We start from the raw sequence: 16,397 nt of genomic DNA on the forward strand, positions 1-16,397 counted from the left end.
AGTGTATAAACACTAACCCTTAAGTCAGGATAACTTGAGTTCAAATGACACTTAATACTTCCTAACTCTGACCCTGAGCAAGTTGCTTCATCCCAATTGCCACAGGGGGAAAAAAGATACAAAAATATATTTAGGGCTACAATTCTAATGTAAATATAAGGGAAAATTTGATAGAGATAAATGCGAAGTTTTGCATTAGAGTCAAAAATCCAATTTTCAAGTACAAGTTGCTGGATAAGTGGCTAGACTGAAGTTCCCTGCAAAATATCAGGAGGTTTTAGTCAACATAGATCAACAAAGTGATATAACATCTCTCAAAAGCTATTGCAATTTTAAATGACATCAAGGTCATGCTTTAGCAAAGAGATTGATATGTAGATTGTCCAGAGGGCAATAAGGATGTTGACCTGATCCAAAATTCTGATTTTTGAACATAGTGGAAGGAAAAGGAGATCTTTAGTCTGGAGAAAAAAGAGATTGGAAATTTTCTTCAGGTAACTGAAAGGCTATGAAAAGGATGACATTTTATTTGTCTCCAGGTCAAGAATTAGGAGGAATGAGTGTAAATTTCAGAAAGGCAGATTTAAACTTTAATTAAAAACTTCCCAACAAAGTGGATATCTTCAACATAGAGAAGAGCTAATCCAATTCCAATTGATCAGTGATGGACAGAATCAGCTACATCCAGAAAAGGAATACTGGGAAATGAATGTAAACTGTGAGCATTTTTTTTTGGTTTTTCTTCCCAGATTATTTTTACCTTCCGAATACAATTCTTCCTTTGTAACAATAACAACAACAAAATTCGGTTCTGCACATATATATTGTACCTAGGATATACTATAAGATATTTAATATGTATGGGAATGCCTGCCATCTAGGGAAGGGGGTGGAGGGAAGGAGGGTAAAAATTCGAAATAGAAGGGAAAAGAAGGGATAATGTTGTAAAAAAATTACCTATGCATATGTATTGTCAAAAAAAAGTTATAATTATAAAAATTAATAAAAAAATAAATTTTATTAAAAAAAATAAAAACTTCCCAACATTGGAAAAGAGGTAGTGGGCTTTCCCTCATAGAGGAATTGAAGCAAAGATAATGTTATAACATGATGGTGTAATTCAGGTACAGATTGAGCTGAATGGCTTCCCAAGGTCCTTTCCAAATCTGCCATTCTGGGATTCTTTGACTCCCATCCACTGCCACTTCCAAAACACAGACTACAACTATGAAAAAAAGATATATAGCATTTGCACAAAGCTTTTATAGTCACAATAAGAAAAAACATAAACCAGATCCATTATTCTTATTTTGTCATAATTCCCCTTGAATAAAAATTGTTATATTTGTAAAATTATATTCCTATATTTTGTTTCTGTACTATCTGCCCGGGGCACTTTCAGAAACAGTATCAATTTTTTAAAAGCAAGTTATTTTGGTCTGATATATTAGAAACATGAGTTGTGCACGAATAGAGAAATATAACAATGCTTCCACTCGAATTCATGAAATAATTGCATAGTGGTAGAGTTCATACATTTAGCCACATGATGTCGCTGTCCACCACGAAGTCTTCTCTAGGAAGGATATAATAACAGATCTTCCATCTTCCATCTAGGATGCTAGAAGCTCCATTATGTCAGGCCGGGGAAACAATACAGCAGGACTATATGAGAACTCTTAGAGGTAATGATTTATTTAATTTCTTCATTTGAGATATGAAATACTAATTTGAAGAATTTACCAAGTGTTTGCAATGAAGCCTTCATGTCAAAACAGCCTAAGGACCCAGTATCTGCTGCTCTCAATTCTGCTCTGCATAACTTGGGAGATGGGGAACGGCCAGGTCAATTACTCTGTGCAGGAGGAAGCAAAACACAGTACGTTTGTGGGACGCATCGCACAGGGTCTGAGTCTGGAGGTCTGGGAGCTGGTGACGAGTCTATTCCGGGTGGTGTCTAAGAGTCCTCGGTACTACCTGGAGGTGAATGTGCAGAATGGCATTTTGTTTGTGAATTCGCGAATCGTGAGGAGCTGTGCGGTAGGAACCCAGTTTGTAGTATCCACCTGGAGGTGATCGTGGACAAACCGCTGCAGGTTTTCGATGTGGAAGTGGAGATCAAGGACATTAATGACAACCCTGCTGTATTCCCAGAGGAGTCAAAAAATCTCTTTTTTTCAGATTCCAGAACACTTAACTCGCATTTTCCGCTAGAGGGCGCGTCTGATGCAGACACAAGGTCTAACTCTCTGCTGAGCTATAGGCTCAATCCACGTGAATATTTCTTTTTGGACGTACAGACAAATGAAGAACTGAGTCAATTTCTGTCACTTGTGCTCAGGAAGGCTCTGGACCGAGAGGAAATATCGACGATTAATTTATTATTGATCGCTACAGGTGGGGACAAACCCGAACTCACTGGCATAATTCATTTGCTCATTAAAGTGCTGGATGTGAATGATAATGAACCGGAGTTTTACCAAACCCTTTATAAAGTCCGCTTACTAGAAAATACAACAAACGGAGCATTGGTGATCAAACGAAACGCTTCTGACGCAGATGAGGGATTAAATAGCGAGATCACCTATTCATTCAGTAGTGACGTTCCCTTGACTGTACACAACAAGTTCGAAATAGATCCTAGTACTGGGGAGATTAGAATTAAGGGAGAATTGGATTATGAAGAAGCGAAATCATATGAAATCCAGATTATTGCCTCCGATAAGGGAACTCCACCAATGTCTGGCCACTGTAAATTCTCGTTGAAAGTTCTAGACATCAATGACAACGCCCCTGAAGTAGCAGTGACTTCGCTATCACTGCCAATCTGAGAAGACGCTCCGTCAGACACAGTTATTGCCCTCCTCAGCGTGTCCGACCGTGACTCGGGTCTCAACGGTCAAGTGATTTGCTTGCTGTTGCCACAGGGACCCTTCACCTTAGCGTCCACCTTCAGAAGTTACTATTCACTAGTGTTGGAAGGCCCTTTGGACCGAGAGAGTGTGCCTGACTATGAACTAGTAACAGCAAAGGATGGAGGGACACCAGCCCTTTGGGCCAAAGTCAGCTTGTTGGTGGCCATTGGCATCGTGAATCACAACGCGCCTGTATTCGAGCAGCTCGAGTACACTATGTTTGTGAAGGAGAACAATCCGCCAAACAGTCACATCTTCACTTTATTAGCATCGGACCCAGATGCTCTGGAGAACGCGCTGGTGTCTTACTCTCTGGTGGAACAACAAGTAGGGGAGCGTCCGCTGTCAAGCTATGTGTCTGTGCACTCAGAGAGCGGGAAAGTGTACGCTTTGCAGCCCTTGGACCACGAGGAGCTGGAATTACTACAGTTTCAAGTGAGTGCCCGCGACGCCGACTTCCCTCCTTTAGTCACCAATGTGAGTCTTCAGGTTTTTGTGCTGGACGAAAATGACAACGCCCCGGTTATGCTGCCGCCTCATACTGGTGTTAGTGACAGAGTGACAGGGCTGGTGCCGCAGTCTGTAGTGGTGGGTCACGTGGTGGCGAAGGTCCGGGCTGTGGATGCAGATTCTGGATACAACGCGTGGCTGTGTTACGAAATGCAGCCAGAGGTGGGTGCAGGTCGCAGCCCTTTCCGCGTGGGTCTTTACACTGGGGAGATTAGCACTACGCGGGCGCTGGAGGAGTCGGATGGCCCGAGTCAGACGCTGCTAGTGTTAGTGAAGGACCATGGGGAGCCCTTTCTGTCTGCCACAGCCACGGTGATTGTGTCTTTAGTAGAAAGCGGAATCTCAGTGAAGTCCTCTTCTGGGGTAGCCCGCAAAACGGAGGTGGTGGGCATGTAGAAAGAGAAGGTCTTGGAAGATGTTAACGTCTACCTGATCATCGCCATCTGCTCTGTATCCAGCCTGTTGGTGCGAAGTTTGCTGCTGTAGGTGGCTCTAAGATGCTCCACTATCTCTCAGGTTGTCTATGGTTTCGGGAAGCCTACACCAGTGTACTCCAGTAGAATGAATAGCTGGTCATATTCCAAGAAAGGGCAGAGGGGTTGCTCTGGAGATGGGGTAATCCTAACTTCCCTCCCTCTTCTGAAGACAGAAGTCCACAGTTGGAAATGGGTTCTGGCCCCTCTTGTAAGGTGAGTTCATATATTGGTGTTTACTCGTCAATTGAGTCCCTCTCATTCTTATTTTATCCATATTTGGGTGTTAAAAAAAAAAAACAGGTGAGCATTCAATGCTTATTCCATGTGTGTTTGCAAAACAAATCTGTAAGTATTAACTATTTTCAGGCTCCAGTTTCTAATATTCTTGACATTGGAAATTGCATATTTTCTATCTTGCTTAAAGATCTCAGTTATTTTCACAAGAATCTTCCCAGACAATAATTTTCTTTATTTCTCTCAAATTTCCTTTAAAGTTACATTATCTTTGTTTGAACTATGATTTGTATTTACAATATATATGTTTATTAATTTTGCAAATTGATATTTAGCTTTTATTATTTTGAAATAGGGGTTGAGAATTAGATATTTTCTTGGAAAGATTTTTTCCATTTTTTTAAAATTAAAGACAGTATAATTTTATGTAGACAGGTACAAAAAAATCTGCTTCAAAATTGAAATTTTATGGGCTGAGTTAACTGTGCAAATGATTTACATATTTTCATTAATAAAGAGCTTTGGAGAAAATTAATTCCTCAAGTAAAATATATGAACATAGTTGCTTTATATCAAAATCCCATTCCACTTTGCTATTCTCTTCCTCTCCAATTATTCCTTCTTCTCCCTCTCCTTATTGTTCTTCTGTTCCTCCTTTTTTTCTTATTCCCTTGCTCCTCCTCCTTCACTTGCTCTTCTTTCTCCTCCTTCTCCTTCTTTTTCTTCTCTTTCTTCTTCTCCTCCTCTCGAGAACAATCTGACAATTTTTCTTTGGCCTTTATAATTTTCAAGAAAAAACAGATATAATAAGAGCTTTAGGTTACAGACTTAATAAAAAGTTTCTGCTATATACAAAAGTGGATGTTAAAGTAAAAAACAGCTCCTTTAAAAGTACTGGAAGAAAGTTCCTTTTTTATGCTAAGGATTTGAATGTTCACAGGGAAATTCAGGAGAATATTTTGCATACTTTTAATAGAACTTTCTTTTGTTCACATATTTATACAGTTTTTGAGTGCAAAAATTTCACCTCATAATCTTATGCAATGTGATTTCTGTGGCCTTTAAAAAATGCTCCTGAGTATGCAAAAATATATCTGTTATCTGTAGAATAACAAGCAAGAGGAATGAGAAAGCAGAAGTTCACCATTAAAAATGCTTATGTCTGAAATCATTGATAATTTTTGACTTCTTTTAGACAGAACCTTGGAAAGCTCATTCCTCCTCTATTTTTATAAGTTGAATATAGAAATAGGTGGAGTAAAAGTTATCAAACTGTGCATACCCTTTGATCCAGCATTGCTGCTATTGGCCTTATATCCCAAAGAAATGTGCCAAAATGTTTGTGGTAGCTCTTTTCGTAGTGGCCAGAAACTGGAAGATGAATGGATGTCCATCAATTGGAGAATGGTTGGGTAAATTATGGTATATGAAGGTTATGGAATATTATTGCTCTGTAAGAAATGACCAGCAGGAAGAATACAGAGAGGCTTGGAGAGATTTACATCAACTGATTCTGTGTGAAATGAATAGAACCAGAAGATCGCTGTACACTTCAATGCTGTATGAAGATGTATTCTGATGGAAGTGGATATCTTCAACATAAAGAAGATCCAACTCACTTCCAGTTGATCAATGATAGACAGAAACAACTACACCCAGAGAAGGAACACTGGGAAGTGAATATAAACTGTTAGAACTACTGTCTATCTACACGGGTTACTTATACCTTCGGAATCTAATAATTAATGTGCAACAAGAAAATGGTATTTACACACATATATTGTATCTAGGTTATATTGTAACACATGTAAGATATATGGGATTGCCTGTCATCAAGGGGAGGGAGTAGAGGGAGGAAGGGGATAATTTGGAAAAATGAATACAAGGGATAATGTTATAAAAAATTACTCATGCATATATAATGTCAAAAAATTATAAATAAAATTTTAAAAAAAGAAATAGGTGGAGTGAAATGTAGCATGATTGTAGAATAGAGTGACACTAACTAGAGTACAATTATATGTAATTATGATAGTCATCTTTTAAAATAATTTCCAAGTGACTAGTTGAGATTAATGGCCAACTCATTAGAGAAGAGTTCTTTAAAAAAACATTCACAACTACCTGCCTAACTCTTTAGAAAGTTTCTCCATATGGCCAAAATAAAGTTTGATGAGAGTCATGTCATGAATATTCTTGCTATCCATTGGGTACTGCTCATACATCAAGCCATCATGAGAACATTATAGGTCCATCAACTTTTGGTGGGCTTGCAAAAATTCTCCTTGTTCAATTAAATCTTGAGTTTCTTTAACAATCTCTGGTACTGAAAAAATGTTTTTGAGATTTCCTATAGCAGCAGCCAGCTTGCTATGCTGTACTACTGCATCCTTCACATCCTTAAGATTTTCAATAGTGTTGAAGCTCTGTCTCCAGTCTTTACTGACATTTGCCAGAGATTACAGTCTATCTTTTACATCATTTAACGAATTATGAAGTTCAAACACATTTGAACATCATCTAATTGTGACTGGATTGCAATCTTTACTCTAGCCTCCATTGAGACTTTTTTTTTTTTTTTTTTTTTTTACATATTTACATATTGTAACTGTTCTCTGTCCTTTACAACTTGTGTTCTTAATTGTTTCAAGCAAGATTTAGGTGATTTGGCTTCAAAGCATAAGTAACTTTCAAACATTTATAATTGTTTCTGGTAGTTCTGGCAGCAATCACTAGATTTACTTATGTTTCTTGGAGAAAATATTGGTTATTAGGATAACCAATTTGATTAGATCAGTGACACAAGATAATGTTCTACTGTGCTTTCAAACAATGTATTGTAGGAAGAACATGAATATCTTCAAAGTTTAGTAATTAACTTTCTCCAAATACTTTTATAATAATCTTTTGTGCCATTCATGAATTTCTAAATGCTCTTCTTGAATATAATGTTTTATCTGTACAACTCTGTAATATAACAGGACCCTTATGTTGCCTTGATGTATAAAATAACAATTTACTTTGTTTTAAATTATAATTATAAAGATTCAGGGAATGTCTATGTTGAGGATTTTAGTGAACAAAATTTATATATATACTTTCTATCCTTTTTATTTTTAATTAAAGCTTTTTATTTTCAAAACATATGGACTGATAATTTTTCAACATGGACCTTTGCATAACTTTGTGTATCAAATTTTCCCCTCCTTCTCCCCACCCCCTCCCCTAGATGGCAACCAATCCAATATATATTATACATGTTGAAATATATGTTAAATCCAATATATGTAAACATATTTATACATTTATCTTGCTGCATAAGAAAAATCAGATCAAAAGGGAAAGAAAATGAGTAAGAAAACAATCACTTCCATTATCTTTTATATTAGTCTTGTTTGTTCTACTTCTATTACCACTATTTATCATGGTATAGTGAGAAGAGCACTGAATTTAAACAAAAATTCTTAGTCTTCCCCATATTATTGTGATAATGGAAAGTCACAGTCTCTTTGGCTATCCATAAAATGAAAGGTAAGTAGTGCTCTCCAATTCTAAATCCTATGGTCTCAAAATTTTCTTTCAAGAAAATTTAACACTATCTCAAAGGAATCTTGGCCTCAAACAAAAACCTGTTGTTTGGAAAATGAAGGAAAGTTTTTTTTTTTTCCTGGACAGACTAATTAGAAGTTACTATAGCCAATACAATTGAACATTTACTCATATAAATAAATAAACCTGCTCATAATCATATAGCTTTTTTCAGAATATTAACATAATATAGTCTTAAGTGACTATGAGAAAGCTTTCTGAGGACTGCAGAAGATAATTGAACACATCTAATATTGAAAGACAATTGAAAATTTAGGAAGTAACTGTTTACATTAATTGACTATATTAGAAAAATGAATGGACAAAGAATATTGATGAAAACCTAGGAGGAAAGACTGAAAAATTGTAATGAATTTTTTTCTTGAAGGTAACTTAAATATAAATATTTCTTAAGTAAAATTAGCTGGTTGCATTAGTTTTCAATGTCAAATTTTTAGTAAGACATTAATTTTTTTTAAACTACAGAGGATAATGAAAATACTTAGATTTCACTTACATACTAACCCACAGAGTGTCGCTGTACTCCAAGAATATTTCTAGACACAGGAAAGCACTGATTTTCCTGACCCGGAAGACGGATGCTTCTTTTCTTTGCAATCTCAAAAGAGCTGAAAATCAGGGGCTATTTAGATTTAAGGGATCGTAAGAAACCGTATGTATTGATTGGTCCAAGGACAGAAAAAAGGATTTGAGATGGCTGCTAGGTCTAGAGGCCTCCTGGGTTCCCGGCATCTCCTGTTCTCTATTCTGGTACACACAGCCTGGCAAGTGGGGAGCGGCCAAGTCCATTACTCAGTGCTGGAGGAAGCAAAACACGGTACGTTCGTGGGGCGAATTGCTCAGGACCTGGGTCTGGAGGTTGGGGAGCTGGTGTCGCGGTTGTTCCGGATGGTATCCAAGGGCCGCAGAGACTATTTGGAAGTAAATGTGCAGAATGGCATTTTATTTGTGAATTCACGAATCGATCGTGAGGAGCTCTGCAGCCGCAGCCCTGTTTGTAGCATTCACCTGGAGGTGATCGTGGACAAACCGCTTCAGGTTTTCCATGTAGAGGTGGAAATCAAGGACATTAATGACAATCCGCCGGTATTTTCCCTAAGACAAAAGAATCTGTTTATTTCTGAATCCAGCCCACTAGACTCTAGGTTTTCACTAGAGGGCGCATTGGATGCAGATATTGGAGAGAATGCTTTGCTGACCTATAACCTCAATCCTAATGAATATTTCACTTTGGACGTAAAGAAAAAGGAAGAGCAAATGAATTCCCTTAAGCTTGTTTTGAAGAAAGTTTTAGATAGAGAAGAAATCGCTGAACATCATTTATTACTGACTGCCACAGACGGAGGAAAACCTGAGCTCACTGGTACTATGCAATTGCTGATCACAGTGCTGGATGTGAATGACAATACCCCAGAGTTTGAGAGGACAGTTTATAAGGTGAAATTATTTGAAAATGTACCGAATGAGACATTAGTGATGAAAATGAATGCCTCAGATTTGGATGAAGGATTAAATGGGGAAATTATTTATTCATTCACTAGTGATGTTTCCCCTAATGTACAGAATAAGTTCCACATAGATCAAGTCAATGGCGAGATCAAGATAAAGGGAAATATAGATTTCGAAGAAACAAAATTATTTGAATTCCAGGTAGAGGCGACTGATAAGGGGTCTCCTCGAATGGTTGGCCATTGTACCGTCCTGGTCGAAATTCTGGATATGAACGATAATTCCCCTGAAGTTGCGGTGACATCGCTGTCGCTTCCTGTCAGAGAGGATGCCCCTCAAGGTACAGTTGTCGCCCTCATCAGTGTGTCTGACCGTGACTCCGGCGCTAATGGACAGGTGACTTGCTCGCTGTCGCCCCCAGGACCTTTCACGCTGGTGTCTACTTTCAGGAATTACTATTCGCTGATTCTGGAGGGCCAGGTAGACCGCGAAACTGTCCTTGTTTATGAGCTGGTGGTGACAGCTAGAGATGGTGGGATGCCGGTTCTATGGGCCACGGCCAGCGTGACAGTGGACATCGGTGACGTGAATGACAACTCACCTGCTTTCGAGAAGCCTGTGTATACTGTATTCGTGAGGGAGAACAACCCTCCCGGCTGTCATATCTTCACTGTGTCCGCTTCCGATTCAGATTCGCAGGAGAACGCGCTAGTTTCTTATTCGCTAATTGAACGTCGGGTAGGGGAGCGTCTACTGTCTAGCTACGTGTCTGTGCACTCAGAGAGCGGCAAACTGTACGCTTTGCAGCCCCTAGACCACGAAGAGCTGGAACTGCTACAGTTCCAAGTGAGCGCCCGCGACTCGGGCTTCCCTCCTCTGAGCAATAACGTGAGCCTGCAGGTGTTCATACTGGACGAAAATGACAATCCACCAGTAGTTTTGCCACCTCACGCTGGCGTTAGTCCAGTGACTGAACTGGTATCTCAGTCTGTGACTGCGGGGTATGTGGTGGCGAAGATTAGGGCTGTGGACGCAGATTCTGGCTACAACGCATGGCTGTCTTATGAGCTTCTGTCGAAGGTGGGCATAGGAAGCAGCCCTTTTCGCGTGGGTCTATACACAGGAGAGATAAGCACGACGAGGGTCTTGGAGGAATTTGATGGACCTAAACATACTCTACTGGTGTTGGTAAAGGATCATGGGAATCCGGTGCTGTCTGCCACAGCTACTATAGTGGTATCCTTGGTGGCAAGTGGACAAATCCTGAAAACTTCTAGTTCAGACCACGCAAAAGCGAAGGAAGGGGTTAGCAAAGAGTCACAGCTGGTGGATATTAACATATATTTGATTATAGCTATCTGCTCGGTTTCCAGTTTATTGGTGCTGAGCTTATTGTTCTATGCTGCAATACGGTGCTCTGAGCCTCTGGAGAGCCTCTATTGTTCAAAAAAGTCTATTGCAATGTGTTCTAGCGACTTGGGGAACTTACCTTATTCTCAGCAACAGCGGCCGAAAATTTGCTCTGGAGAGGGAGCAGCTAAGAATGACTTAATGGCATTCAGTCCAAACTTTCCTCCTTTTTTGGAAGATAGAGGTCAGCAGCAAGAGATGGTCCCAGAAGTTGGGAAGGTAAGTTTAAATTTTCCTTATCTGGGATAGTCTTTATTAAATTTTTAAAAAGAACTTTTGAAAAATTTCCACAAATATTTTCTATTTTTCCCTCAAGGAAGTTTCATTCTCTATCTCACAAAGTCTAATAATTAATAATTAAATTTCCCTTTGTGACATCAGTATTTGTTAGAGATATAAATAGTATTTAAATGATAATGAACAATATTCAAGTTCTGTAGTTGGAGATAATTTAGTCCTCTGAAGTACTGAGTTCTTTTTCCTCATGAAATGATGTGTCAATGTATAACCAGAAGTAAAAAAAATCCACTTGGATAAACTGTATGCTTTTAACATTTTTGCACCCTTCTCTAGGAATTACCGCTTTTTCCCAACTTGACCATCATGTTTGCAGATTTATTGACCAAAGGATAACGACTTTCCAAGATTCCCTTTGTGCTGGAAAGTCCTTACCAGTGCACCTAGTTTAACAGTCATCAAGGAAACACAATACTCAAAACATTGAGATGGTACAGTAGCTACAAAACATCTCCCTCCTCTCCTTTTCTCTCTTCCCATCTGAAATTCACTTCCTCACAGATACCTAAAAAGAATGGACACAAATGTAGAGTGCAGTGGCAGTCAGACTTGAATGTCAGAAACATGTGGCCCAAGTAAATCATGTCTCCCATGACATGTGACAATCATTTCAATCTATATCTCTCGTTCCCTAGATAAACTTCATTCTTCACTGATTTGATTCCACACTCTTCTATCTTTGGATAAAACTTTGTTTTTCACCTTTTCCTTTAGGAGAGATTTACTTATGTATTAAATTTACAGCATTATTCCATCAAGTGCCTTTCTTATCTAGCTCATAAATTTTAGTTTCAAATTTTATCTTGAGATATTATATGATTGATTCCAAGACATAAATGGATGGATAGGGAATAGGGTGTTGATAATCAGGGCTTTGTCCCAAGGCTCAGAAGACTGGATAGTTTTTTTTCCCCCCTCCTGGCAGGGGTCTATTGCCACCTTCATTTTCATCTTCCTTATTCCCACTCAACTGAATTTGCATCTAGCACCAGTTATTAGCTTCTGCTCCATTTTGACTACTTATTAGTAACCATATTAGCTACTTTTCTCTGGTCGTGTTTACTAACTACTCATTTTCTCTTGACCTCAGGCTTAGTCATCCTCACAATGAAGCAGTGCTCACTTATTTGTCTGGCAGAATACAAATCTCAAATGACAGAATAATTATTTCGTTATTTTCAAACTTAAATGTATGAAATATAACTAATTTTACATATATAAACATACATGAAGAAAAATTTAATAGAATCTAAAAATAAGAGTATAAGTTATTATTTTAATAAGATTCATTCCTTCAGTACTACATTTTGCAATCCATTCAGATCTCATGTTTTGCATTTCAAATATATCTCCTACAAATCCTCCAAAGATGATCTATAATCAACATGGAGAAGTAATTTATATAAATCTTTGTACATTGTGTACCAGAATAGATTTTGGTTTCTCTAAAAGTTATCATTTCTCTTTAAATATGAATATATTTCTGCCACGATATGGAGTACTTCAACCCCTCTTCCCACTGAAACCCGGAGGCTTTTCAGCTTCTTTTTGTGTGCTGTCTTTCCTTCTTAGAATGCAAGTTCTTTGAAAGCAGGGACTATCTTTCTTCTTCTCTTTGTATTCCGGTACTTAGGACAATGATTGGGCATAATAAACACTTAATAAATACCTGTTAACTTGAATGGCCAGTCAGTTTTTCCACTAATATATTTTCTGGAGGATATCTGTAGCAGTACTTAACTTGAATGAAAAGCATATGCAACCTCTTGATGCCAATTTTTTTAATTACAGAAAATTTACAAACTTTGAATTTTACAAAGAGTATAAATATTCCTCTCAGTAATTTCCATCATTTGCTTTTATTTCTGGGACCATCTGCAAGTCCAAGAAATCCTTTTCAACATGAAAAGTCCTTCTGATACTTAAATTTCATATTTTCCCTTAAGTTTTCTCTTCTCTTCTTTCTTAGTTCATTAAAGTAATCCTTAAAATGTAGAATCTTCAGTCTATTACCAATGACGATCAACTTCCTCTGAATGCTCTCTGGTTTATTAGTAGTTTTGCTAAAATATGGTGTTGGGAGCTGAATATTAGATTCTAGATGTTTTCTAATTGAAGAGAAGATTATATATTTTTATTTCAGTGTTTTTGATATTAATTTTTCTGAATTGAAGAAAGCAACTTAATTAGCTTTATTCATTCTTATGTTGCACTGCTGACTCATCTTTTCAATGTTGACTAGAACAGAATGTTCTAATTAGAATGTTGCCAGATCTTGTTTATGAAAACTGTTTTTATTGATGCCTCTTTATTTTTGTAAAGCTAATTTTTTTTTACAATTCAAATGTAGGGCCATTCAATAATCTTTGTTAAATGCTATCTAATTAATTCAGTCTTGTTTCCTATCTTGAAGATATTTGCTTGGATCTATACATTCTGATACAATGCATTTCAGAATTATGTCTTCTGCAAATCTGATAAATATGCTATCCTAGTCATTGATGAAAATGTTAAACAGAAGAAAGGATAGATCACTGAGGTTCCCTATCAGAGACATAAGTCCAAAATGACATTAACCCATTAATGACTTCTTGACATGTAGTTATGTAGCCAGTTCTGAATTGATCCAGCTATACTATTGACTTGTTCACATTACTTCATCTTGTCAATTGGGATAGCACGAGAAATTTTGTCAAATGATTTACATTAAAACTATATTTATCCAAAGATTTTATCTTAAAGTCTATAACACTGTGAAAATGGATATGAATTAGTCTGTAAATGATGATGGCTCTGAACAATTGTTACTTTTGCTTCTAGATGCAGACTAGCCATTTAATTAATAATATGTTCTAAATCCTGACCTATTCACCAGCTTATATTCTGAAGACTACATTCTATTGCCATTTAAAAAAAATCAGATCAACATTCTTCAGTTCTGACATATTTCTCATTTTTTATGATTTTTCAAAAATCACTGAGGTTCACAAAGATTAGTGATATGCATTGATCATTTGCATTTAAATGGTAATGATTTTCTTACTTATCTTCAGTTTTTTATTTCCTATTGCTTATTTTTTCAAACTGTCCTTTCTAGTCCAAAGTTCATTGTTATTGGTAGAGAAAACTGAAGCAAAATAAAGCTTGCTTTTTTGAAATTGTGTGTTGTCATTCCCAAATCTATTGTAAGAAGGACTACTACTTTTTTAAAAAAAATACTTCTTTTCTTTCCACAATAGAGTAAAACGTTTTTAGGTTGTCCTTCATATTCTGCCTGTTACTCAGGAGAGTCATAATAGTTGGATTGTAGAAAAAATTTCAAAATAGACTATAAAGAGGCAAGACAATAAGTGCCCAGTGGATTCAGAAAATTAGCACCTTAAGATATTTCCTTCAGCACTGCCTTTTTTCTCTTATTTTCTTTAGTGTTTGAAGATATATGCATTTCCTGTATACATACTTTTAAATGACTGAATTCTTTGTTCTTACTGACTGAAACTAATTTATCATTAATATCTTTGAAAATAGATAAAGGTGAAATGTTTTCTCTCTATTCTCACATTGCTTAGAACACTTTGAATCATTCCTACTTCCCTACCATATTCTACCATATACCATCGATTTATGTTTTAAGCTCTTTGGATGGACAGATTACTTATTCACCTATTTTGGAATTATGTGAATCTAGCACAGTCCTTTGCACATAACCACTAAATGTTTATGGATTTGAGTTTTTCTAAGGAAATGCTCCATTACTTCTACGTCGGGTAGTAGAAAACACTGAAAAGGATAGTATTGCTTTTTGAAGTCGTGAGAATAGTGACCTTATTCTAAAGTAGAAGCTCAACTATGGGAAAATAGAAGGTAGATATAAATTTCCAATGCAAATACCATAATGGGAATTACTGAATTGAATCTATGTACCACTTAGTATTGACCACATGATGTCGCTGCCTACCACGAAATGGTCTCACAAAACCATTAAAAAAGATCTATTCATTTGGGGATGCTGAATGATGGCGGATACAGTAGAATGGGTTTGAAAGAATCAGAGAGCAGTATTTACCTTTATTCTCTAAAGATGATTAGTTTCTTAGAACAGTTCCATGGAGGATTTGCGATGTTTTTTTCCTGGGAAGGCATCCTGGGGAGTAGGCATCTGTTATTTTCATTTATGCTTTATACAGCCTGCGGGGTGGGGAGCGGCCAGATCCATTATTCGGTGCCAGAGGAAGCGAAACACGGTACGTTTGTGGGGCGAATAACGCAGGATTTGGGTCTGGAGGTCGGGGATCTGGTGTCGCGGTTCTTTCGGGTGGTGTCTAAGGGCCGCAAGGACTACTTAGAGGTAAATTTGCAGAATGGCATTTTGTTTGTGAATTCACGGATCGATCGTGAGGAGCTGTGCGGTCACAATCCTGTTTGTAGCATCCATCTAGAAGTGATCGTGGACAAGCCTCTGCAGGTTTTTCATGTGGAGGTGGAGATCAAAGACATTAATGACAATTCGCCAGTGTTCCCAGTGAAGGAACAAAAGCTATTTATTCCTGAATCCAGGCTGTCAGACTCTAGGTTTCCTCTAGAGGGTGCTTCTGACCCCGATATTGGGATTAATGCCTTGCTTACATATTCACTAAGCATCAATGATTACTTCATTCTAGATGTAAAATCAAAGTACGATCAGGACAAATTGGTTGAGCTAGTGCTGAAAAAACCCCTAGATAGAGAGGAAGTTCCTGAGCATCACTTAATACTGACAGCCTCAGATGGAGGCAAACCTGAACTCACGGGCTCCGTGCAATTGCTCATCTTAGTACTGGATGTGAACGATAATGCCCCCACTTTTGAGAGATCAGAATACGAAGTGAAGATATTAGAAAATGCAGCCAATGGAACTTTAGTGATCAACCTGAATGCCTCGGATGCGGATGAGGGCACTAATCAAGAAATCTTATACTCTTTCAATAGCCTTACTCCATCTGTGATTAAAGATAGGTTTCATATAAATCCAGATACAGGAGAAATTTCAATTCAAAGTAATTTGGACTTCGAATATATAAATTCATATAAGTTTCGAGTTGACGCAACAGATAAAGGGAACCTACCTATGGTTGGACACTGTACTGTCCGAGTGGAAGTCCTCGACACCAATGATAATGCCCCGGAACTAGCAGTGACATCACTGTCAATTCCTGTCAGAGAGGATGCTCCTCCAGGCACAGTTATTGCCCTCATCAGTGTATCCGATCGTGACTCTGAGTCAACGGACAGTTGACTTGCTCGTGTCACCGCCCTCACCTTTCGCGTTGGTGTCCACTTTCAAGAATTACTACTCACTGGTGCTGGAGAGCTCCGTGGACCGCGAGAGCATGCGGGCCTATGACTAGTGGTGACAGCGAAGGATGGAGGATCGCCAGCGCTTTGGGCCACCGCCAGTTTGACTATAGGTATCGCAGATGTTAACGATAACGCGCCAGTCTTCGAGCAGCCTTTGTAT

At 37.9% G+C, this 16,397-nt stretch overlaps 2 protein-coding genes and 1 pseudogene across 2 annotated transcripts; all 3 read left to right on the forward strand.

The window, feature by feature from the left end:
• Positions 1-1,755: 1,755 nt before the first annotated feature.
• Positions 1,756-4,118, forward strand: LOC141552864 (protocadherin alpha-2-like; annotated as a pseudogene).
• Positions 4,119-8,348: 4,230 nt separating this feature from the next.
• On the forward strand, positions 8,349-11,236 carry LOC141552865 (protocadherin alpha-3-like). The gene is made up of 2 exons (XM_074284803.1): positions 8,349-10,822; positions 11,177-11,236. The coding sequence occupies exons 1-2, from the start codon at positions 8,438-8,440 to the stop codon at positions 11,234-11,236; spliced, it is 2,445 nt and encodes an 814-aa protein (XP_074140904.1). The 5' UTR covers positions 8,349-8,437.
• A 3,674-nt stretch (positions 11,237-14,910) lies between these two features.
• LOC141556809 (protocadherin alpha-8-like) lies at positions 14,911-16,397 on the forward strand. Its single transcript, XM_074291607.1, has one exon. The coding sequence runs from the start codon at positions 14,934-14,936 to the stop codon at positions 16,173-16,175; it is 1,242 nt and encodes a 413-aa protein (XP_074147708.1). The 5' UTR covers positions 14,911-14,933; the 3' UTR covers positions 16,176-16,397.

Source organism: Sminthopsis crassicaudata, chromosome 2 (assembly GCF_048593235.1).
Source record: "Sminthopsis crassicaudata isolate SCR6 chromosome 2, ASM4859323v1, whole genome shotgun sequence".
NCBI lineage: Eukaryota > Metazoa > Chordata > Mammalia > Dasyuromorphia > Dasyuridae > Sminthopsis > Sminthopsis crassicaudata.

Bases quoted from the DNA above. Each gene is read 5' to 3' on its own strand.
- LOC141552865 (XM_074284803.1), top strand. From the start codon at position 8,438: ATGGCTGCTAGGTCTAGAGGCCTCCTGGGTTCCCGGCATCTCCTGTTC. The intron at 10,823-11,176 runs GTAAGTTTAAAT...ACCCTTCTCTAG, and splicing joins TGGTCCCAGAAGTTGGGAAG to GAATTACCGCTTTTTCCCAA.
- LOC141556809 (XM_074291607.1), top strand. From the start codon at position 14,934: ATGGGTTTGAAAGAATCAGAGAGCAGTATTTACCTTTATTCTCTAAAG.